Source organism: Theobroma cacao, chromosome 4 (genome assembly GCF_000208745.1).
Source record: "Theobroma cacao cultivar B97-61/B2 chromosome 4, Criollo_cocoa_genome_V2, whole genome shotgun sequence".
Lineage (NCBI taxonomy): Eukaryota > Viridiplantae > Streptophyta > Magnoliopsida > Malvales > Malvaceae > Theobroma > Theobroma cacao.
In genome coordinates this window covers 18,704,751-18,728,778 of record NC_030853.1, presented here as the reverse complement: position 1 = coordinate 18,728,778, position 24,028 = coordinate 18,704,751, and the positions used below count along the sequence as shown (strand labels likewise).

Here is a 24,028-nt window from a genome sequence, read left to right as displayed (position 1 = left end):
TTGTCAATATTTTTGTAATATTTATTGATTATGTAATAATATTTAATATCTTTTTTATAAAAAACCTTGATTCTATTTCTAATATTTTATTGATTATGCAATAACATTTAATATCTTTTTCATAAAAACTTTGATTCTATGTGACTTATAAATATCAAGTTATTATGAACAATTTTCTTCATTCATATTCAAAATAAAGCAAAACAAATTTCAGAGCAAAGTCGATTCTTTTGCGAATCTTTTCAAATAAGTAAGTTTTTCTTCTTCTTGTAATTTTTGTTTGCTCTCTCTCTTTATTTTTATTATATTTTTCTTGCTTTTCAAAAAAATTTGAATAAAAATTGAATTTCTTTTGCTTACATTTTGTTGCCCCCTGCATGAATTTTGTTTTTAATTAAAAAAAATTCATGCATGAGATGAAGTTTTTTAATTAAAAGAGATTTTTTTTTATGTATATATTTAAATAGACAGGTAAATTGTTTGATTTTTTTTTAAAGTTCAAAATAAGAATTATTTATGTTTGGAAGAAAATTATCTGGGTAAATCAAGGATTTGTTTCAAGTCATGATGTAAAATAATTCAAGCAAGCATGTCAAGGAAAAAAAATTTTTTTTTATTGAATTGATTTTTTGCCTTAAAAGCTTGTTTTTGATGCTCTGATTGTTTTCCTTTTGAATCTTCTTTTTGTTTTGAAGTATAATTCTTCCATGTGAAACATTAAAATAAAGAAACAAATAAAAACTGAAGTAAAGAGAGGTGAATAAAAGCTGATGTATATCAGCTTTTTGTTGCTTTTTTTTTTTATTTGTTAACAGCACAAGATGCGTTTCTTGGCCTTTGGAGTGTTGCAAGTACTAAGCAAAAGAAATTCATTTTTTTAATATAATTTGACTTTGACTTGTCTTTTGTTTTGCATAAAAACTAACAAAATGAACGGCATGTCTTTCTATATATATATTTTTTTATTTATTTATTTATTTTAATATAAATTGACTTTGACTTTTATTGTGTTTTGGTAAGCTTTTTACTTGGGTTTTTTTTTTTTTTAACTTATGCTTGTATTATGACTTTGACTTGTGTCATGTCTTTCTCTAGCTTTTGAAGAGTTCTTTAAGTGACATGCCGCGAGCTTTTTCATGTAAAGTTCTAAGGGTTCGAGCAGGCCTGTTGGCTGCTGCTACTCGCCCTTGTCTTGTTGGCAGACCAAGCATGTCCGCACAATAGTCTCAACATTCTCGGACAGCTTGGGCCAGTAGTAGCGTGCCGCGATCAATGCCTTAGTTCGCTCGGTGCCTGAATGTCCCACCCACAAGGAATCGTGGTGCTCCCGCATGATCTCCTTGCATAGCCCCTCGGTCTTTGGCATATAGACTCGAGTTCTCTTGGTCATGAGCTGGTCCCCATCGACCCAAAATCGTCGTGTCTTTCCCTCCCTAGCACACTTGATGATGGCCTGTGCTGTGGCATCTCTCGCAAGCCCCGCACAAATCCTGGCCAGCAACTCATCCTGCGCCTGGCTGATGGCTGCCAGTTCTGCCTTGCAGCTCGGGCATCAGCAACCCGATTGGTGGCGTCCGGCTTGTACTTCAAGGTGAAGTCAAATTCTGCCAAGTACACCTGCCACCTAGCTTGCTTGGGGGTCAACTTCTTTTGGGTTTGAAAGAAGTTGTTAGCTATGTTGTCTGTCTTCACCACGAACCGTGCCCCTAGCAAGTAGTGCCGCCACACCCTCAAGCAGTGCACTACCGCTGTCATCTCTTTCTCTTGAGCCGTGTAGCGCCGTTAGGTGTCATTGAGCTTTCGACTCTCATATGCCACTGGGTGGCCTTGCTGCATGAGCACCTCACCTATGGCATAGTTCGACGCATCAGTGTGCACCTCATTCCGCACACTCGGGTTTGGCAGGCGCAGCACAGGCTCCTCGATCATCGCCTGTTTCAGTCGCTAAAACGCCTACTCACACTCGGTACTCCATCGCCATGTGTCGTCCTTGCGCAGCAAGTCGGTCAAGGGTGCTGCGATGTTCGAGTAGCCCCGTAAGAACTTGAGGTAGTAGTTGGCTAGTCCTAAGAAACTTAGCGGCTCGGTCACTCTGGTGGGCTACTCTCATTCGTTGATAGCTCAGACTTTGGTTGCATCCATCCTAATTCGGCCTCCCCCAATGATGTGGCCGAGGAAGGGGATCTCCGATTGAGCAAAGCAGCACTTCTCCCGCTTTACGTACAGTTGGTGTTGCCATAGGCGCTCAAACACAGCTCGTAAGTGCCCCACATGCTCCGTCATGGTCCTGCTATAAACGACAATATCATCAAGGTATACGACCATATATTTTTCAAGGAAAGATGACAATACCTTGTTCATGAACGTGCAAAACGTCTTGGGGGCGTTGGTTAGGCTGAAGGGTATAACTAGGAATTCGAACCTGCCGTAGGGCGTCACGCAGGCAGTCTTCTCTTGGTCCCCCTCGGCAATCCTCACCTGGTAGTACCCGAACCGCAGGTCAAGTTTGGAGAAGACCCGAGCCTCACTTAGCTGGTCGAATAGCTCGGAGATGTTGGGGATCGAATAGTAGTTTCGGATGGTTAGCTTGTTGAGTGCTCGGTAGTCGATGCACAACCGCAGCGTCCCATCGTGCTTCCGCTAGAAGAGGACAGGCGCACCATAGGGTGCTTTGCTTGGCCGAATGAAGCCTGCCTCAATCAACTCCGTAAGCTGCCATCGCAATTCGGCTAGCTTTGGGGGTGCCATTTGGTAAGTTGCCCTCGCGGGTGGCTGTGCCCCAGCACAAGCTCAATCTTGTGGTCCACCTCGCGCTCAGGCGGCAAGGAGCTTGGCCAGCATGGCATTCGCATACTGGTCCACACGTCCGCTACCTCACTCTGCACAGGTGCTGCCTCGCTCGGCTCGCCCTCTCTCAGGGACAGCGTGGCTACAAAGGTCTCCTCGCCCCTAAGCACACCATCCGTTAGTTGTATGGCGCTCAGCGTCGTGGTCACAGATTGCTGCCCGTGCCTCACTGGCACCACACATTGACCCCGCGGGTCAAGGATCACAATGTAGCTCAAGAATGGGACAACCATGCCATTTATTCGATCAAGAAAATCCAAACCAATCACAAAATCATAATCATCCAAAGGAATAACTTCGATGGTTTCCTTACCGACCCACTCACTTAGCCGCACATCCATGTTGCTTACGATGCCAACGGTGGGGACCTCCTTACTGTTGACAGTCTTAATGCTCGCTACCCCAGCCTTGGTGTCCAACCCCAGCATCTTGGCTGTCTCGACCGATGCAAACAGATCGCTTACTCCCGTGTCAACCAGCGCATTCAATTTCTTGCCCACCACCATTATGTCCTCAAACATCAGGCCTTTGCTACGACTCGGCTTGTGCTGTTTCAGTGCTGCCAGCATCATGGTGCCCAATCTCAAAGAATCTCGCTACTGTTGCCCCTCATTTTCCCCCTCTTGGATGATGACAGATAGCTTAGCCCTCTTGGGGCAGTCTCAGACCACATGTGGTCTGTCACACAGAAAACATGTCAGGGCCCTCCTGCCCTTATCCTCCGCACGGTTGCCTTGCTTAGTACCCCGCATGCTACCTTGCCCGCTGGTAGTGCCCCTCTACAGCGGCTTGGCAGTAGCATTCACCTTGGCCTTGCCTTTCCTCGCATCCTTCTCTGCATCCCCCTTGCGAAACTCAATCAGGGACTCTACTGCAGCCATCGCAACAGTGATGTCTTGGACCCCTCGATGTTAGAGCTCCTGTCTTGCCCACGGCCTTAGCCCATCAAGGAAACAAAACAAGGCCTACTGCTCTCTTAGGTCGTTGATTTGCAGCATGAGTTCGGTGAACTCCCTCACATATTCCCGAACTCCCCTTTACTACGTTAGACGTCTTAATTTACCCTGCGCCTCATCTTGCGCATATTCGGGGTAGAATTGTGCCTTCAACTCTCGCACAAAGTCAGCCCACGTCAAAATGGCTGCTCCACCGTGCCTCTCGTCACACCTCTTGCGCCACCACAAACACGCCAAGTTAGTAAGATACATCGAAGCAGTGCTGATTTTTTTACCATCATCGGCAATGTTAGTGGCCCGGAAGTATTACTCCATCCCTCACACGAAATTGTCGAAGTCTTGGGCATTCCGTTGGCCCTTGAACTCCTTCGGTTTGGGGATGTCCACTTTGCTAGACGGCTGTACGGCCAGCAATCCTCCACCAAGGAGTGCCTTGCAAGCTTCGAGCTCGAGCCTTAGCTCGCTCATCTCCGGTCGCAGCTACTCGGCCTCAACCTCTCGCCTAGCATCACGCTGGGTTAGTGCCTCGAGGGTCTCATTGATCACGGCCTGCAGCTCCTCTCATAGCTCGGCCATGTGCTCCTCGCACCCATCCCTCCGAGCCTCCTCCGCCTCCCAACGGTCAACCAGCTCTGCCACACGCTCCTCTTGGTGGGACAGCTTGGACTCTACCGCGACTATGAGGTCTCTCGAGATGGACTTCCTCTTCACCCTACCTGGACGTGTCTCCCTTGTATCGAGGGTGGAAGCAACACCTTCGGTTCTCACTTCAAACCTCGTGTTTGCCATTACCGCTCTGATACCAAGTGTCACGGGGGTTTTCTCTTGACCCGTGCGGTCTAGTCTTTGCCTTGCTAAAAGGGGTTAGAAAGGCTAGCAGCCTCCTCAAGTTAGCTAGTTATGATCGATTATGGCAAGCACAAGAGAGATAAGAGAACAAAGAGAGAGTTTTTATTGAGAGAATTTTCAATACAAGAGTCATTAGTCCTAAATAAGGGGGCTCAAGGGTTTATATAGCTTAAGACCTCTTGGAGCCGTCATAAGGCAGTCTAGAATAGCTAGGGGCTATTTTGGCCTCTGTTGGGCCCATCTGACGCACCCTTGGCACTATAGCCAACGGTAGGCAACGGCTGCCCCATAGGCCTCGGGCTGGCCAATGCTTCCCACGCTTCTGGCAGTCTGCCTGGGTAGTTTGCGCGCTCCTGCTACGCCCCAGTCTGCCAGCTCAGCTGCGTGTCAATTTCCTGAGCACCTGCGCTCCCCGTCTACGTGCTAGCCCACGCACACTGCTTGTCCGCTAACTCGTTCACTTAGTCTGCCCATGGGTGCCGATGCCTTCGAGCCTCTCGACGTCAAGTAAGGGTTCCAGCCGTTATTGCTCGCCCATCTTCAAGTTGGCTCACCCCCTCCCGAGCCTCAACCCTTGCCATCAGGTCGTCCCCCCCTTTTCCACAAAAGGGGAATGACATAAGAGCTATGGCCAATTTGTGAGTAATAAGGTAAGGCTAAAGATGAGCGATGAAGCTTGTGACCAATAACATACTATCATTATAGCCAAATTATGAGCGTTAAAGCTAGCGGTTGAAATGTTAATCATTAATTATGGTCAAAGATTAAACGATACAGCTTGCGACCAATAATATAATTACAGCCAAGATATAAGCAATGAAGTTAGCGACTAAATTATAAATAGTAAAACACAGCCAATATAAAAGCGATGAAGCTGCTCCTGAAATGCCTTTCATTGCGAAAGAGTAAATCATGTATTTTGCATACAACAAAGAGTGGAGTTAGAACCTCATACATGATACTTCTTTATATATTGAAAATTGATTGGAGCAATGATGGTGTTGTTCTTAGAATTTATCAATTTGCAATATCCACTTTCATTCACCTCAAGAATAATATATGGTCTTTCCCATTTTAGGCTGAATTTAGAAGATGGGGTTCCTCTTCTAATATGCTCAGCTGCGCGTAACACCATATCTCTCTCTTCAAAATTCCTCCTCTTCACTAGCTTGTCATAAGCTCTACTCAACCTTCTTTGATAGATTGATAAATTCTTCTTTGCTCTATCTCTTCTTTCTTTCAATGCTTCCAATTCTAACATTCATAAATTATCATTATCAAGTTCAGCGTCTAGAGCTAATCTTACAAACGGAACTAAAATTTTCGCAGGTAGCACTGCCTCTGTTCCATATACTAGTGAAAAAAGAGTTGCCTTCGTAAGTCCACGCTTGGAAATCCTATATGCCCATAATGCTACTGAAAGTGCGTCATGCCACATCTTTGGTTCTTCATGCACCATTCTACTAAGTACTTTAAGTAAAGTCTTGTTAGTAGCTTCAGCTTGACCATTTCCTTTCGGATAGTAAGGAGTAGACTTCACATGATCCACATCGTAAAGAGCAAGTAATTCCCTTACACCAGCATTAATGAATGGAGTACCATTATCTGAAAGAATACGCCTAGGTATACCGAACCTACAAATGATGTTTTCCTTGATGAAATTTACTACAGCTGGACTAGTCGCCTTCTTCAAAGAGATAGCTTCCACCCATTTAGTAAAGCACTTTGTTGCTGCTAATATCCAAGTATATCCTTTAGAAGGAGGATTGATAGGTCCAATCAAATCAAATGCCCAAGTATGGAATGGCCATGGAGTAATGATGCTATGAAGTTGTACAGCCGGAGCATGTATAGCATTCCCATAAATCTGACACGGATAACACTTCCTTGCATAATTCACTATATCTGCTTCCATAGTAGGCCAATAATACCCAAGATCCAAAAGCTTCTGATAAAGTTTCCTTCCACCTTTATGCTCCCCACTACTACCTGCATGCACTTCTGCTAACAATGGATTGACATCAGCTGGGGAAACACATTTCAATGATGTTCTTGCAAATGAAAGCCTAAACAAGTCATTTCCTTTAAGAAAAAAACGTTGAGCTTTTCTCTTGAGTTGTCTTGCATCTTGAAAGTTAGCTGGTAAAATTCTATTTTGGAGAAAATCAATATAAGGCCTACGCCAATCACCAGCACTTCCCACAAAATTACACTCTTGTACATCTAGTGGTTCAGAACATCTAATGCAAGCCTTTTGAAGCTGTAAAGCATCTTTGGACATAGATGGCCAAAAATATCTTGCTCTTTGGATTAAGCGATGTAAAGGTGGTCCTTCCTCGCCACACCATTGTTTATGGGCTATTCTCAATCTTTCTTTTGCCTCTTCCTAAGAAACGCATCTTGCTAGAATTCCATTACTTCCTTTTGTGGTAAAGTGTACCATAAATCAAAATGTAGTGCTTTAAGCGCGGAATAGCAGTAGAACCAGGGTTAAGCAGCTATTTTATGATGGGTTTTTGCCAATCCTCTTCCTTATAAATTGGAGGTCGTAATAGCTCACTAGATGGACATGAGATAGTCCTCTTAAGTACAACTATAGGAATACTTCGTTCTTTCTCCGAAATACGGATTTTAGAAGCCAAAGTAGTAAGGGCATCTGCATAATGGTTCGTTGTTCTCAGAGTATGTTCACATCTCACCGTTTGAAATTTCTCTAACAAAGACTGAACAAGAGTCTTGTAAGAAGCAAGTATTGGTTCTTTCAAAGAAAACTCACCATTAGTCTGCTTTACAATAAGATTAGAATCCCCATGGATGCAAAGATTGCTTATTCCAATCGTTGCTGTCGTATACAACCCCAAAACTAGTGCTTCATACTCAACTTAATTATTTGTGCATTGAAAATCTAGCTTGAAAGCTAACGAGATAGGTTCTCTACTTGACTCAAAAGAGTTTAACTCTAAACATGAAATCAAGAAATTCCCATCTTCACTTGGTGCTTCCAAGACACGAAGACCTTTTCCCTCCAAAGATATGTGACCTCTACTCAAATGAGAGACAACTAATTTAGAACTTTGCATCGTGGAGTTATCTTTTCTACCCAGAGGAATAAGAACTATTCTGGCACCTCCTCCAAAACTGTTTGAAGAACCATCAAAGTATAAACTCCACTATCCTTCTTCTATATTTACTGCGCACACTTTTTCATGAAATTCAGCTGGAATGGCATCAGGAATAACCTCTTCAAACTGAGATGGAAAATATGGTAACAAATCTGAAAGTGCTTGAGACTTGATAGCTTTTAGCTGAACAACTGATACATCAAATTCTCCCAATAAAAGAAGCCACTTTGCTACTCTTCCAGATAGAACTGGCTTATAAAGTAAAAACTTGATGGGATCAGACTTTGTCACGATTATAAGCTTGTGTGCCAAGAAATAGTGTCGAAGCCTTTGAATTGCATAGACTAAAGCAAGACAGTGTTTTTTCATAGGTGGATAATTCAACTCACTTCTGTGTAAGCATCTACTAAGGTAGTACACAGGTTTTTCTTCTCCATCCATTTTCTGTACAAGTAAGGCACCAATTGAGTATGGAGTAGAAGTCAAATACAACATCATTGGCTTTCCTTTGATAGGCATGATCATCGTTGTAGGAGAAATAAGAATCTTTTTAATCTTCTCAAATGCTTGTTGTTGTGGTTCACCCCATATGAATGGAACACCTTTCTTAAGTAAGGCTTGAAATGGCACAATGATTTCTCTTAAAGCTAGAATGAATCTCCTAATATAAGAGACTTTTCCCAACAAGCTTTTGAGTTGTTCTTGATTCACTGGAGATGGCATGGATTGAATAGCTTTTATTTTTGCAGGATCAACATCTATACCTTTTCTGTGAACCACAAAACCCAAGAATTTCCCAACTGTTACTCTAAATGCACACTTTAAAGGATTCATGCGGAGATTATACTTTCTACACCGTTCAAATACTTTTTTCAAATCTTTAAAGTGATTAAAAGCCTTTTTGGATTTCACTACTATATCATCCACATAATCTTCCATACAATCATGCATCATGTCATGGAAGATAGTTGTCATGGCACGTTGATAGGTTGCACCTGCATTCTTTAATCCAAATGGCATTACAGTGTAGTAAAAATTACCAAATGGAGTTCTGAAAGTTGTTTTCTCTGCATCTTCTCGTGCCATTTTTATCTGGTTGTATCCACTAAACCCATCCATAAAGGAAAACATCTCATGACCAGCTGTAGCATCCACTAAAGTATCAATATTAAGAAGAGGAAAATCATCTTTTGGGCATGCCTTGTTCAAATCTCTGAAATCTACACACACCCGAATTGTTCCATTCTTCTTTTTCACAAGAACTACATTTGCTAGACAAGTAGAATAATGTATGGGTTTGATGAATCCAACCTTGAGAAGCTTGTTAATCTCCTTCTTTATCTGGTCCTCTATCTCATGATGAAATACACGAGCATGTTGTTTCACTGGCTTGCTTTGTGGAGAAATGTGTAACTCGTGAGTAATGAGATTCTCATCCAGTCCAGGCATCTGCTCATAAGTCCAAGCAAACACATCTTGGAATTTTCTTAACAACTCAATTAGCATAACATTTTGTTCACCAGAAAGACTCTTGCTTATGAAGAGTGGCTTACTTGTCTCTCCTTCTTCTGCCATATTTATTTCTTCCAACTCATCCCCTTGAGGCTTGGGTTGATCTGAAAGTTGTTCTTTCGTGGGTAATACTTTCTGTACTTTTTCCTTCTCTGCTTCTACTTGGAAACATGATGGTGATGTATCCGGTGGTTTCCAAAGTTTGAGATCAGGAGAAGATGTTTCCCCAAACCCCACGTCCCATCATAAGTAATACACAATTTTTTCATCTTCACGTGCATAGGAAGTTACCCCATTAAACTTTTTTTCTTCATTTACTTCTTTGTATGTGGAAGTGTTTTCCCTTCTTCTCTTCCCACCTCGTTCCTTTTTCTTGCCACTACTCTCTGCCTTATTCCTAACATACTCCTCTCATCGCGAAAATGAAACACCGATAGGTCTAACAATAGCTATTTCTCCATTTGTTGCTAGATCTTCAAAGAAAGAAGCCTTTGTATAACTCACCTCATGCCGTTCAAATGGAGCTTTAGTGGCTGGAATGAAAACCACCTTCCCTTTCCAATATCCCTTAATACATTGATGACGTGAGGAAGGGATGATATTGTGCATATGCAAGAACGTTCTTCCAATTAGAGCATGATAAGCCACATTTGCATCAATAACATGGAAACATGTCTGATCTTGAATCGGCCCCATCTTAAAATTCACTATTACTTGCCCCAAAGTTATAATCTCCTTGTTATCAAAAGAAGTGATGGTCATAGGACGACGTAAATTCTTCAAATCCATGTTTACAGCTTTCAAAGTGGATAAAGGTATGAGATTCACAAAGGAACCATCATAAATGAATGTTCTCCTAATAGGATATCCATTGATAGTACTTTCCACATAGAGGGGTTTATTATGATAAGGATTAGGTGTACACATGTTTGCCTCTGTAAACACAATAGCGTTCTTATATGCACCAACCATCTTCCCCATAGGTCGTCCTACTAAGTTACATTCTCCATATTGTTCTCCAGCTATCTGAACTAGTGATATAGTTGCTTCTTTCCTTGCTTCTTCTAAAAACCCAAGTTGGTCAAAGAAATGCAGGAAGCTAGGTGTCTTCATGAGTGAATTAGCAATCGAAGAAGTAACCCTAGTAGCTTCATTTGCATCATTGAATTGAGTGTTTGAAGAGGAAGGGTCATCATGGTGAGCATGAATTATTACACTTACTTGTCCGCGAGGATTTGGATGAATGGGAAGAGGGTTATTTTAGACTCTGTTATTTCCAATCAACACTTCTCCTGCTTGCACGCGTCTGTGGAACATTCTTCGAAGGTTTCTGCATTTAGCAAATGGATGACCAACTGCCCGATGATAATCACAGTACCTTGGATTAGCCTTTTCCTCCTCTGTTAGTGGTCGTGGAATGTAAGGTAAGTTTATCTGTCCATCCCTAACCCATTCTTGGAGAAGAGCTCTCACTCTATCTAAAGATACTGAAAACGGTGGAAAATAGTCATTCTCCTCATCTGGCCTTCTCCTAGGGACATCTCTTCTAGGATGTAAATTTGCTCGAATTGGACCCCTTCTTTCTCTACCTCCTTCTTGGATGGCATTCACCATTGGGTTATTCCTTCTACCAAAGCAAGTGAGTCCCTTTTGTCTAAGAACCGTATTATTGGTCCTTCATGTAGCTTCCACTAGTGTAGCAAAGGTTGAAAGAGGTAGATTCTCCAAGTGTAACCTGTATTCATCAAACATCCCCTGAATACACACTTTTACCAACTCTTTCTCATCATGAGATTCTTGTATGTCCAACACACTCTCTCTCTAAAACGTTGGATATACTCCATTAAATCCTCCCTAGACTTTTGAAACTCTCTTCCAAGATCAACGAGAGTAACTTTCTCTTGAGTCGAGAAAAACTTTTCCCTAAATATCCTACACATTTGATTCCAAGATTGAACAGAACCAGGAGTAAGGTTAACATACCATGTATAAGCCTTCTCAGTGAGAGACTTGGAGAATTCTTTCAACTTCAGGTCATCATCCAATCCAACTACTCCAAGAGTTTCCACAAATTTCATGACATGTTCGTGTGCATCACCAGTCTTCCCATTAAATTGTTTGAATTTAGGGCTAGTATAGTCTTTAGGGTATGGTTTTGTAGCTACACTGGCCGGGTAAGGCAACTTGAGATCAAACTCAGAAAAATTCAAGCTCTTGTTCTTCTGATCTAACAACTTTTTGAGCTCTTATAGTGTCACAAATCCTTGAGTAGGAATAGGTGGGATTACTGTAGTAGAGGCAGTTGTTGGAGTAACTGTAGTAGTGGTGTTGGTAGGGTTAAGGTTTGCAGCAACTACTACATCAGCTACACTTTCTCCATTTCCTTCATTCCCCTCAGTGTTTGTAACTGATGTTGGTAGATGAGTGACTCCGACAGGTGAACTCTCATTAGGGTGCACAAGTTGATCTTGAAAAGTGGCGACAGTAGAGGATGAGAGTTGAGATATAGTGTCCATCATTCGCTTATTATTGTCCTCCAAAATTTGCATCTTCTCTTGAGAAGTTTGGATCATTCTCATCAGATCTTGAATGTAGGAAGGAACAGGTGCATCCTGGTTGCCAGTGGAACTCTTCATCTTTTTCAGAAACAAGAAATTTTAGCAATAAAAGTCTTACTTAATGCAATCACTCCTCCCCAGCGAAGTCACCAAAATGTAAGTGGGGTTCTTGTAATAAAAAGAGGAGGAAGAGTTGTAAACAAGTAAGGGATGCACCGGAAGTGACAGAGAGGAAGATTGGAATAGTTCCTGAAGTACCAAATATTGTGGCAGGTGGAAGAGAACAAGAAAAGAATAGGTGTTCTAACGAGAATAGGCTAGAGAGAAAAGCTTTGAGTAAGAGTTGGGTAAATCTGAAAGTGGAGAAAAGTCCCTTTTTTGAATTGTGAAAGCTCTATATATAGTGTCTGAGGTAACGGTTACAAGACAAGGTTTTAATATACGTAATAAATGACACCATTAAGGAGGGATTTAATGTTAGGTAACCATTACTGAGAGTTAATATTGAATAACGGTTAAAAATTTATTATGTGGTTATTAAAATAATTATATTTAATGAGACTTATTCTCTAGTAGGAGTTGGTAGAGAAAAGTTGTACATGAATAGGTACAAGAGAAGAAGGTGTATGTGAACAGGTATATGAGAACAAGATAAGAGGGTGAAACATTTGTACTTCAAGAAAAGGTTAAAAGGAAGACCTCTTAACTACCTCCATATTTGAGCCACCAAACCAAACTCTCCGGAACATCCCAAGATGAAAGTAACCCATGAATCCTACCACTTATTCCGAGTTACTTTCACTATCACTCAAGTGAAGTGGTTATTTTATCCGAAGTAGCTGTTCTACTTGTATTAGTTGTTCCATAAGGAGTAGTGCTTTACTTATTTTAGTTATTCTGCATGAAGTAGCACTTCACTTGTTTAGGTTGTTCTCTGTACAATATTATGTTGTAACATAATTCTTTAGAGAATAGATATTAACCAAAATCAAGTATCTACAAAAAGAAATAGGAGCAATGCGTTTTAGTATGATAAAGGACTGAAAAGAAAAGATTATGTGTTTCTATGTCTTTGACCCATTATCCAAGCACCAGGGAATTTCCAATTAAAAGCAGTAAAAAGTACTAAAATAATTGATAAAAGAGTGAAAAAGAATAATAATAATAATAATAATAATAGTAATTAAAAATGAGCTTGATCCATCCATTAAAGTTTTAATAGTTGCATTCCTCGCCTACAATATTCTTCAATACTACTTTAGCTCATCCTTTTCTTTTGTTTCCAATATTTAGCAATAGCAAGTCAAAAATTAAATTATAAGTTACAAATTCCAATATCACTGTTATTATTTTGCATTTGGCTTATTTTTCTTTATTCTTAATTGTCATATCCTGACTTAATTATGAGTTGAAAAGTGAAATTTGTCCCTCTATTATCTCAATTTTGTTTTTTTAATCTTTTTATCCAGATTTTAATGAATTTAATTTCTTTATTATTATTATTATTATTAAAAGTTAATTTAAAAATAATTGATACTAGTGTTATTTTTTTATAATTATAACTTTTTTTATTTGACGACATAACATGCCAAATTATCAATTGAGAGGAGTGATAGGTGAACAAACACAAAATAAATAAACTACTGAAAATGTTATTACGAATGAAGTGCTATTCTTGTTGTTTCTTTCCCAAATTAAAAATGAGATTTATTTTTTAATGAAAAAATAACATTTAAAAATTAAATTTTAAGTACATCATTTATTTTATGTCAATAAAATTAATTGCTAAGCCAAAAAAAATTCGTACAATAACTGGTAATTATGATAAGCCAAGGCATTTCCACAAGTTTCAAGGAAGTTACACTTATCCCCATTAGCACGAGAACTAGAATCCGAACCCCTTATAAATGTTGATACCATCAGCGAAAGCAAAAGCCATACTCCATTCATTCTTCCAGTAGATAAAGCTTCCTTAAAGAATCCCAAAGTCTAAGCTAATTTCCACTATCTGCTCTCTGATGGCTTCCTTTTTCTCTGCTTCTACTTCCTCTAATCGATTAAGTGCATGTTTAGCTTAACTTTTTTTTTTAATTTATTTACCTCTTAAAAGCAAAAACCCGATCAAATATGATTTTTTGAAAAACTCTTAAAAAAATATTTTTTTTTTAAATAAAATTTAAAAAAAACTCCAAAAAAGAGCTTTTTCTTCTTTTCTTTTAAAAATATAAGAAAATTTTTATTTTTATTTTAAAAATATCTTCATTTGTTAAAAATAATTACAATATTATCTTTTTAAAAAAAATACCTTATATGATAATTTTAACAAAAAATTATAACTTATAAAAAAACTTAAAAAAAATTTATCAAATAATTTTAACTTAATTTTAAAAATTATTATTTTTCATAAGAGTTTCGTAATAATTTTTAAATTAAAAAAAAAACTAAGCCAGACTCTAAAGCATGAAGTTTTTTTGAGTTTCAGAGGCGAAACACTCGCAATAACTTCCTCGCTTACCTAAATGTAGCTTTGCAACGGAAAGGAATTGGAACTTATACTGATTACGAAGACTTGCAAGAGAGGAGATTTCTCCAGCGCTGTTGAAAGCAATCCAAGAGTCAATGATTTCGGCGATCGTTTTTTCCGAAAACTATGCTTCTTCATCATGGTGCTTGGAAGAACTCTCCAAGATAATGGAATTCAAGCATACAAAGGTACTGCTCGTGGTGCCCATTTTCTACCATGTTGACCCATCAGACATACGGAAACAAACTGGTAGTTTTCAACAGGCTTTTGCTGAAGATGAAAAGAATGGGATAGACAAGGTTCAGAAGTAGAGACATGCTTTGACTCGAGCTGGAAACTTAAGCGGCTTTCATATAAAACAAGATGTGTGAGTAATACTTATACTTCTTACTCTTCCTGCTCCACTTGATATATTCATCTTATTTTTCGCTATCTCTTTATTTGATGCTTTTGGTATACATTTTTTTCAACATATGAATTGAAACTTATTTTATCTATGAATTAGTCTTATTGTAACGGGTTCTATTTAGACAATGGATTTTCATTTGTGGTTCATTCTATTTTGTTACCATCCTCGCCTTTGCTTATTTGGTAGGCATGAGCCCACAATCATTGAGGAAATTGCTCAAGATGTTCTAAAGAAGTTGCATCGCATGTCTGCAAGTGATTGTGAGGGACTGATTGGAATAGGTCCTCAAATGGAGCAAATTAAATCCTTGTTATGCGTTGGTGATGGGGAAAGCATTCGTATCATAGGAATTTGGGGGATGGGTGGTACAGGCAAAACAACTCTTGCTCAAGCTATTTATGATGAGGTCTTTTCCCCGTTTGAAAGTCACTACTTCCTGGCAAATGTTAGGGAAAAGTCAGAGGAACCTGGTGGAATCACTCCTCTACGGGATAAACTTCTTTCCAATATTTTAAAAGAGAAAGACCTCCATATAAGTTATCCCAGAATAGGATCCACATTCACCATTTTTAGACTCCGTCGTAAGAGAGTTCTTGCTGTCTTTGATGATGCTAGTGAGGTTGAACAGCGAGAAAAGTTAGCTACTAGGCGCGATAACTTCGGTCCAGGAAGTAGAATTATTGTAACATCTAGGGATAAACAAGTCCTCAGAAATGTTGTTGATGATGATGCATTATATGAGGTTCAGGAATTAAATTACGATGACTCTCTTCGGCTTTTCTCTCTGTATGCCTTCAAGCAAAACCATCCAGTCGATGATTTCTTGGATCTATCAAACAGAGTATTGCAATATGCCAGAGGTGTTCCATTAGCTCTCAAAGTATTGGGCTCAGCACTCTATCAAAAGACCAGAGTATGCTGGGAAAGTGTAACGAAGAAATTAAAGGAACATCCCGACCAAACAATTCAAAAAATTTTGAAGATTAGTTATGATGGATTAGATGAAACAGAGAAGTGCATATTTCTTGATATTGCATGCTTCTTTAAAGGGTATGATGGGGACGATGTAAAAAAAATATTAGACAGTTGTTATAGTGGTGGTGCTCTTGGTGGAATTACCAACCTCATTGATAGAAGCCTATTATATGATGATGGATCTAACAACCTTGGGATGCATGATTTGCTACAAGAAATGGGTAGGAATGTTGTTCGTTCAGAATCCAGATGGCCTGAAGAACGTAGTCGATTATGGACTTTTGAAGATGTGTCTAAAGTGCTCAAAAACAATTCGGTACTTGTTCTACCTTTTTTCTTGTTCATGTATTTTGTTGATAAAAATTTGGATGCAGTCATGCTACTTAATCTCTATTTTTTATATATAAATATGCTTACTGATTTGTGGTTGATTTATAGGGGACTAAATCAATTGAAGGAATGTGCCTCAACATGTCCAATATTGTTGAGCCAATAAAGTTACGTGCTACGGCTTTTAAGAGAATGATTCATCTTAAATTTATCAAGTTCTATGACAGTAGTGAACACCGGCATTCTAGAAAGCAAAAGATTCTGCTTCCTGCACAACGTCTCAAATCACTATCCGATAAGCTGACTTATTTTCATTGGGAGAATTGCCCGTTGAAATCTGTGCCATCAAATTTTTGTCCAGAGAATCTTGGTTCAATTAATATTACCTGAGAGCGATATTGAACAACTTTGGGATGGAGACCAGGTATTAATCTCTAATATTATATTTATTATAACCCTATGTTTTACTACTTGTTTTTCTTTTTTATTATAGCCCAAAGTTTAATAGAGACTTCATATAAACTAATTTTAGTTATATTTCATTTTTGTTACACAGAATCTTGTGAATTTAAGAGTGCTCTCCCTTAGAGAGTCTGGAAATTTAGTCAGGATCCCAAATCTCTCACAAGCCACAAACCTTGAAATATTAGACCTTGATAGGTGCAGAAGTTTGGTTGAACGTCCGTGCCTGAATCATTTGAAATCTCTCAAAGGACTATATATTCAGTTCTGTCGTAATCTCAAGAAATTTCCTGAGGTCCCGTGTCATTTAGATTCATTGTATTTAACTGGAACTGGGATAGAAGAAGTGCCTGATTCGGTTGAGCATCTCCTCCAACTTAGAGAGTTGCACATGGGTGGCTCGAAGGTTGAAAATGTTTCCAGCAATATCTATAAGCTGGGCTCTTTGAGAACTCTAAACCTCTATTATTGCCCAATCGCCGAATTCCCAGAAGTTCCAAGGAACTTATCGAGCTTAATATTGCTCGAATTAGGTATGGACGGCTCAAGGATTCAAAAACTACCGAGCAGTATCGTTAGAAGCCTTCAAATCCTAACCGTGATCAATTGCAAATACCTTAAATCATTACCGGAGCTTCCACCGAGTCTAGGATCTATACCTGCCAATGGCTGCATATCATTAGAAGAAGTATCGTTCGCAGATCACCATCAAACTAGATTCGATCGGAGCTATCAGCTGAACAACTTTGGTCATTGCTTCAACCTGAATCATAATGCAATCAACAACATTGTAGCTAATGGAATGCTCAGAATTCAGCGCTTGGCAATGCAATTGGCAAGGGAGTTTCCTCGTGGACCAGGACAAGTAGCTTGTCATTTTCCTGGAAGTGAAATACCAGAAAGGTTTGAGCATCAGAGCCCAAATTCTTCTATAATTATCAAGCTAGATCCAAATAGGTGTCGTAGGAGATTCTTGGGTTTTGCTCTATGCATTGTGGTTCACTGTACTGAAGAAAACTACAGGGGCTTTTTTGTTGAATGCGAATGCAAACTGAAAAGCATAGATGATGATGATGATCGTAGTTTACAAATTGGTAGGCCATGGAGTTTTAATGATCCGCCACCTTTGCAGCACCCAGATCTGGTGTTAATTTTTTTTAATGGCCATAAAATGTTTAATAGCGGTGAAATGTTTTTGGAAGACAAGCTATACGAGGAGGCATCATTTGATTTCTTCAGGGCAATTGCTGCTGATTACGCCTTTGGAAATCATACTAATTACGTTGTGAAGAAATGTGGTGTCCATGTATTCTACGAGGATACAGTCTTGTATCGCAAAAGAAGTTTAAGCATTAGTGATGAAGATGAACCAGAGCCTTCAAGTTTTAAAGGTGAAGCGGAAGACTTAGCTCAGAGGCTGAAGAAGCTGAGGATAGATGACTGAAACCTTCTCATTTCTTTTGATTCAAATGTCTGCTTTTGAGACGCGTACGTGTTCTCAACGAATGTCTTACTCTTTCATCTTATTTGACTCAGGCAAATTCATTTCCATTGACATTTTTAGTAATAAGTTTTCTCATTGTTGCTAATTATCTATTGTTTATGCATTAGTTATATATCCCTAATTATTTCTGCCAATTTTTGTAGCAAATTTTCTAAACTTTACATACTGGAAATGTGTATAATTATCCTACATATACGTACGCTCCAGATTATATATCTATCTCACATACTGCAATGACTATACTGTATTTTAGAAAGCCACCCATCCATTAAAGAAGGTTCCCCCTTAGCCCTTGCTTTTCTTGCTCACACTTCTCTTTCGACCGAGAAAAATCTCACACTGTAAGTCCCCAACAATAAAAATAAACTCCATTTCTCTTTTGTATCAGCTGACCCGAACCAAACCTGGACATGCAAATTCAAAAATGCCTTCAAGTGCAACTACCATGTTACCTGACAAGGTTTTGTGAAGATGATTATCAAGTTGTCAAACATCAAAGACTACATTAACCTTTTCTTTTTCTCCTTATTCACTTGTGACAAGGTCTCAACCTCACAAGAAACATACATATTGAGTTTTAGGCTTAAGAGCTAGGGTAAAGATTACTACAATTGTGTTCCGTAAACCTTTTCTCTTATCCTTAATTTGTTACACCATCTTTATTTTCTAAAAACAATTATTATAAGATTAATTGACAAATGCATTTCTCTCCTGAATCGCAGTGCATATATCAAACATGAAATCCATTAACTTTGCAAGAAAGCTACAAAGTTATAAAATCCAAGTTATTCTGTGTCTAAACATCAAAATGAAATACTAATCACAGCTTAAAGCCCTTTGAAGAGAAAAAAAAAAGGGAACTTCATAAAGCTTCATTACACTGTGACCTTAAATATTGATGCTATATTAGACAATGTAAATGCAAGTGCTCCATAGGTGCTTGCTTGTAAAGGAAATGGGGAGAATACCAAACATAGCACAATAACATGCCTGAAAACACCAAAGACATATGAGGAGGGCAAGGTTTTAACAATTCTTGTCACTTGGAAAATGAAGTACACTTCCAACCAATCCATCACAGGCATATGTTCAATTCAACATCGCCATTCTAAAGTAGACACCTCTGATAATAAATCATTTCATTTTATGAAATCACTAATTAAAAAATACCTAAATAAGGTTCATGCATGCACTGGCATACACAGACATACACATTTCCATAAACAAACACACAAACATTTAAGAGCATAGGAAAGTAAAATGATAGATTTATTAACTCGAAAGGGCAAGTAATTAAGATACACAATTCCCCTCATTAAATTGATTTCCTATTTTCACTCTAAAATATTACTAAGAAACATTAGGCTTTTTGTTCCTATCCCCCTAACAACCCTACTGACCAATCAAATTAAATGAAGTGTAATAAAATACTACCTCAATTAGTAGACTTGTCCCCTATTCAGACAGCTGTTGCCGTGGGCCTGAAACAATCAATATTGCACAATCCAACAGATCTCATCATCTCTCCAAAGCTGCACCAGAATTCAATGCCAAAAGTCATAAAGCCTGTTTTGTATATGGTCATTCCATCATAAGGACACAACTAACGGAGAAAACAATAGAACAGGGAAATGAAAGGTACAGGAATTGCTAGCATGTATTAGAACTAACCGGTCAATGCTGTTCCTTGCTTTCTCAGGTTGGTCTGAGCCATTACAGAATTTCTCAGGCTGATCCACACTCTTTCTTGATTTTTCTCTCTTATCAGTGCTGTTTCTGGCTTTTTCTCTATGATCGGTGCTTAACCTTGGCATTTCTCTTTGGTCAATACTAGCCCTTGACTTTTCTCTCTGATCAATGCTTGGTCTGGATGTCTCCCTAAAATCTGTGCTATTCCGAGGCTTCTCTGGTTGATCACGAAGTGGGACAGATCCTTTTCTACGATGAGATTTCTCAATCGCTGAAATGAACTTTTTTAGATGCTTGATGTATTGTGGATATAGTTCCAAGTCACAATGATTCCCTCCTTTAACCCATAAAGGTTCATATTTCTCTTTACAAAGTTCCCAAAGCTGCTTACCATGGGACCAATCCACAACATCATCAGCAGTCCCCTGGAAGCAATACAAGAAACACAAATGAATAATGCTTGCGTAATGAGCACACTTCTGGAAACATAAACCATACCTTCCAAGATTACAAATGTCAATATCATGTGTACCAAAATACATAAGTCTTTTTGAGAATAAGGCAGTGTCACTTATTGACAAGACATCTACCAACTACAAAATCCTAACCTTACAGAGTTTCTAGTCACTTATTGACAAGATATTTGAAGGCTTGAAGACATTATTGATTTACACAGACAACAAGATCTTGCCAAATTTATCAAGAACACAAAAGATCTGCCAAATTGTCTGAGGTCACATTCTTTACCGACACCATACATGGATCTACATGTCAAAGAATTCCAGATAGCAAACCATATAAATTTATCAAGGAGTTGACACCATACACAAAGACCATGATTTTCAAAAATAGAATTGAGGCCATACAAAATTGTTAAAATTAATAATGGAGGATATCTTACAGTCAACTTTATATTTACGTCCTAGTGATCCCTCAGAAAAGAGTAATTTAAGGAATTCCACGAGATAGTTTTATGCAAAGCATCAGAAAAGAGTAGGAAGCAGGAAGAACTGAGGAAGGTACTTTCCAAACTGCCAAAAGTTGATGTATGCTAACAACAAGTTTGGGTGAGGTACTTCTATAGTTTAGAAAATATAAAAAGAACAAAGCAACTTAAAATCCCTCAATACCTATACTGGAAACTATCTATTTGTTGGTTGAGTTAGAGTTTCCTCAAATTAGGATATTGTCTTCAATGCCTAAAAGATGGTACAATTTAGATGAAGCTGACACTGTAGAATTTAAAATCCTTTCTCAAAATAAATTCCCGTCACAATTACCTCACATCCAAAGACAGCAACAGTGTGTTTAGAATTTAGATACAGTACCTCAAAGCTCCCCCATATTTCAAGAATAAAAATTTCATACCATGTGGCAACGCAAGAGAATAATTTGGCTAAATTGCCCTGTATTTGTAACACGAGGTTCCAAAAACACACTTTACATCTGATCTACTGAGGTCAGATTTCAAAATGAGACCAAACCTGTGAAACAAAAAAAAATGCCAAAAGAGAGAATTTCTCATCTAAAAACCTCTAAAAACCTCCAGCCAACGAAACTCATCTTTGGCCACAGATCTCACTTTCCATAACCAACAGCATCTTCTTAAATCTCCAACAACTTCAACAACACCCTATTATTCTACAATTTTTATGTGTTCTTTTTCTTTGGTGTTCCTCTTGATCACCAGAACCTCCTATTTCTCTCTCCAACTCAAGATACCTATTCCACTCTCCATTTTTCTCTCGTGACCTCTCTACGTGTCCTCAAATCATTTCTTCAAATCTCAGATTTCTAAAATTTACACCCCACATGACAATTCTTTGTTGTGTTTTATATTGTAACTACATATGTTTTTTTTGATGAATTCTAAAATTATAAAACAAACTATACTAACAATGAATTCTCAAATGCTGCATCTGATAATAAGGCATTAAAAAAATCTGTTGGATTTCCCAATTACACCATCCAAACACAGCCTAATTATAGTCTCCATATGGTTCGAGAAAAGAGGAATTGACCTTATGGTCTTATATTCGTGGGGCTTCTGTAATGGTCAAAAGTTATTTAATATAAAATCTAGTAGTTATAATAGGTCTCATACTTGTTATACAACAAACAAGGGGAAACACATAAAACAAAGGCATATAAGCTCCCACACAATCATTTGTTAGAATGGCAACCCATGATCAAATACAACAAATATAGGAACTACGAACATGCATAGCCCAAGAGATTTTAAAAAATAGTATTGATATTTGAAAAAAGAAATGCATGCGAAGCAAATGTACAGCATAAGTTGCTGTAGTAGCGACGCTCTGTCGAACACTCTGTTTTACACTTCCTTTAAATCTCAGCAGTCAATCACTCTTATGTGCCATATCATAACATGCAAACTTTTACAAATATCCAACAACTACAAAATGTAAATCATTACAAACAAGTTAAAGAAATACTCACATGGATTACCAGAACAGGACAATTGACAAACGGTATTTTGTCAATATTCTGCATCATGAACAGGAAAAGAATCATTAAGATAGAATACTTACCACCAGATACTATAAGCAGTTAAGACATTAAGTAATATAAATGTGTATTGGAAGTTGGAAAGAACCTTATATATGTCAAACCAGTAAGTTCGCTTCACTGGATACATTACTCTTAGACCAGACAAGATTGGGCTGTGAAGAACCACAGCCCTCAATTTCGGTAACCGAGTTGCCAAATCTAGAGTGGGTCCACTCCCAACTGATTGACCATATAAAATAACATCTTCCTCCTTCAACCCATATTTCTCCCCAAGGCATCTATATACAGCTTCTATGTCAGCATAGGTGTTCTGTTCAGTTGGCTGTCAGGGAATTGGAAAATAAGAAAAGATATTACAAAAGCATAACTCAATGATATCTATACATGCTCCAACTAAAAATTCTTCGAATATAAATAAAAATATTTTGTGGGAAGATAGATGTCATTACATGTTTCATTATAACGTATTAAGCTTCTCTAATTTACACAGAGGAGAACTGAGCGAAGCCAAATATTTCGTTCTTTGTTGGAATAATTAGAGGAATTAATGCTTTGTCTGAGATCATGAATTTGAATTTTGTTTGAGCAAAGAATTGTCTTGTAAGTAAAGATTTAACATACCTATGTATATATGATAATATGAGAAAATGAACTTAAAATTCACCTTTTTATTACTATTACGATAATCATGAGCAAACTCATGTTTTTTCATAAGCTTTATCGTGGAATTTATAGTGAACATAAATTCCAAATCCTCCCTTCAAATTAAAGTCCCCTAACACAAGCTCAGGGAAAAAAAAAGCCACTAAAACGCCTTAAATTCCCAATCCTTCATATATTTCCAAATTATGACATCTACAAAATCAGTAAACAGAGAAGCAAAGTGATGACCAAATGAGAAGACTTAACCTCCTCGCCTCATCACTCCCCATCTCCCTCAATTATTATCTTCCCAAAATGAAAGATCCAAAGTTCAAAAACTTCTACCCTCACTCCACTCTTTCCTACCAAAAAAACAACTAATTTATATAAAATAATCAATTTGCTCCTTACCTTCCCAGTTGACTGTCCATATCCAGAATAATCATACCTGCAAAAAGCAAAATAAATAAACATTCAGCATAAAACACAAAGACCCAGAGAAAGCCTTTTTAACTTACCCCAATAAGTTAACTCTGAGATGTAAACTGAGTTCACTGAAAAGATCATACATTTGCCCCAGATCAGCTGCATTCCCGTGTGAGTAAAGCACAGTCAACGCAGCTCCAGGGTTCTTTATATACACAGCCACCACCTGATTCCCTCTCTTAGTCGCCACCTTTAAAACGTCTACGCTCTCTCTCGCCACCACCCCATTCATCACCAGCTTCCCTCCACTCTCCACGACCGTATACGACGGAGGATTCGGTGGAAAAAACGCAAACTTCGCCGCCACTGTTGACGTCACCCCTCCCATTGTAAAAAACCAAACACAAAAAAACCAGCTTTATCTTTTGGGTTTTAAAAAATGAACATTTTCTTCGGTGAAAAGAAAAAAAAAAGAAGAAAAAAATGTCGGTGGGTTTTCTTTCTATTTGTTTCTATGTAGAAAAAAATTGAAACTTTATTTTCTTTTTTGGTTTCTGTGGAGTGTTTGGGGAGGGAGAAAGTGAGGGATTTTTCAAAATATGAAAAATTTCTTCAGCGGAAACATATAAAGAGGAGGGAAATATTGATGGGTTTCTTTTTTGTTTTTGTTTTCGTTTCAAAAATGTAGAAA

At 38.4% G+C, this 24,028-nt stretch overlaps 2 protein-coding genes across 4 annotated transcripts; one reads left to right on the top strand and one right to left on the bottom strand.

Annotated features, from left to right (window-relative positions):
• LOC18601792 (disease resistance protein RPP4) lies at nt 14,305-18,077 on the top strand. Its single transcript, XM_018119036.1, is given in 6 exon segments — nt 14,305-14,309; nt 14,412-14,667; nt 14,899-16,068; nt 16,191-16,445; nt 16,447-16,506; nt 16,639-18,077. Coding segments are annotated over 6 exon segments (3,096 nt in total). The 3' UTR covers nt 17,989-18,077.
• LOC18601791 (protein ABHD17B) lies at nt 18,777-23,812 on the bottom strand. Of its 3 annotated transcripts, XM_007032853.2 has the most exons (7): nt 23,430-23,812; nt 23,323-23,359; nt 22,355-22,591; nt 22,198-22,245; nt 19,720-20,162; nt 19,483-19,580; nt 18,777-19,038 (listed from the first exon to the last, which is right to left on the bottom strand). In XM_007032853.2, the coding sequence occupies exons 1-6, from the start codon at nt 23,723-23,725 to the stop codon at nt 19,508-19,510; spliced, it is 1,134 nt and encodes a 377-aa protein (XP_007032915.2). In that variant the 5' UTR covers nt 23,726-23,812; the 3' UTR covers nt 18,777-19,038; nt 19,483-19,507. The 3 variants fall into 3 exon arrangements, with proteins under 3 accessions (XP_007032915.2, XP_007032916.2, XP_017975728.1); XM_007032854.2 differs by lacking the exon at nt 18,777-19,038 and having other exon boundaries at nt 19,297-19,580; nt 23,481-23,812; XM_018120239.1 differs by lacking the exon at nt 18,777-19,038 and having other exon boundaries at nt 19,297-19,580; nt 23,430-23,811.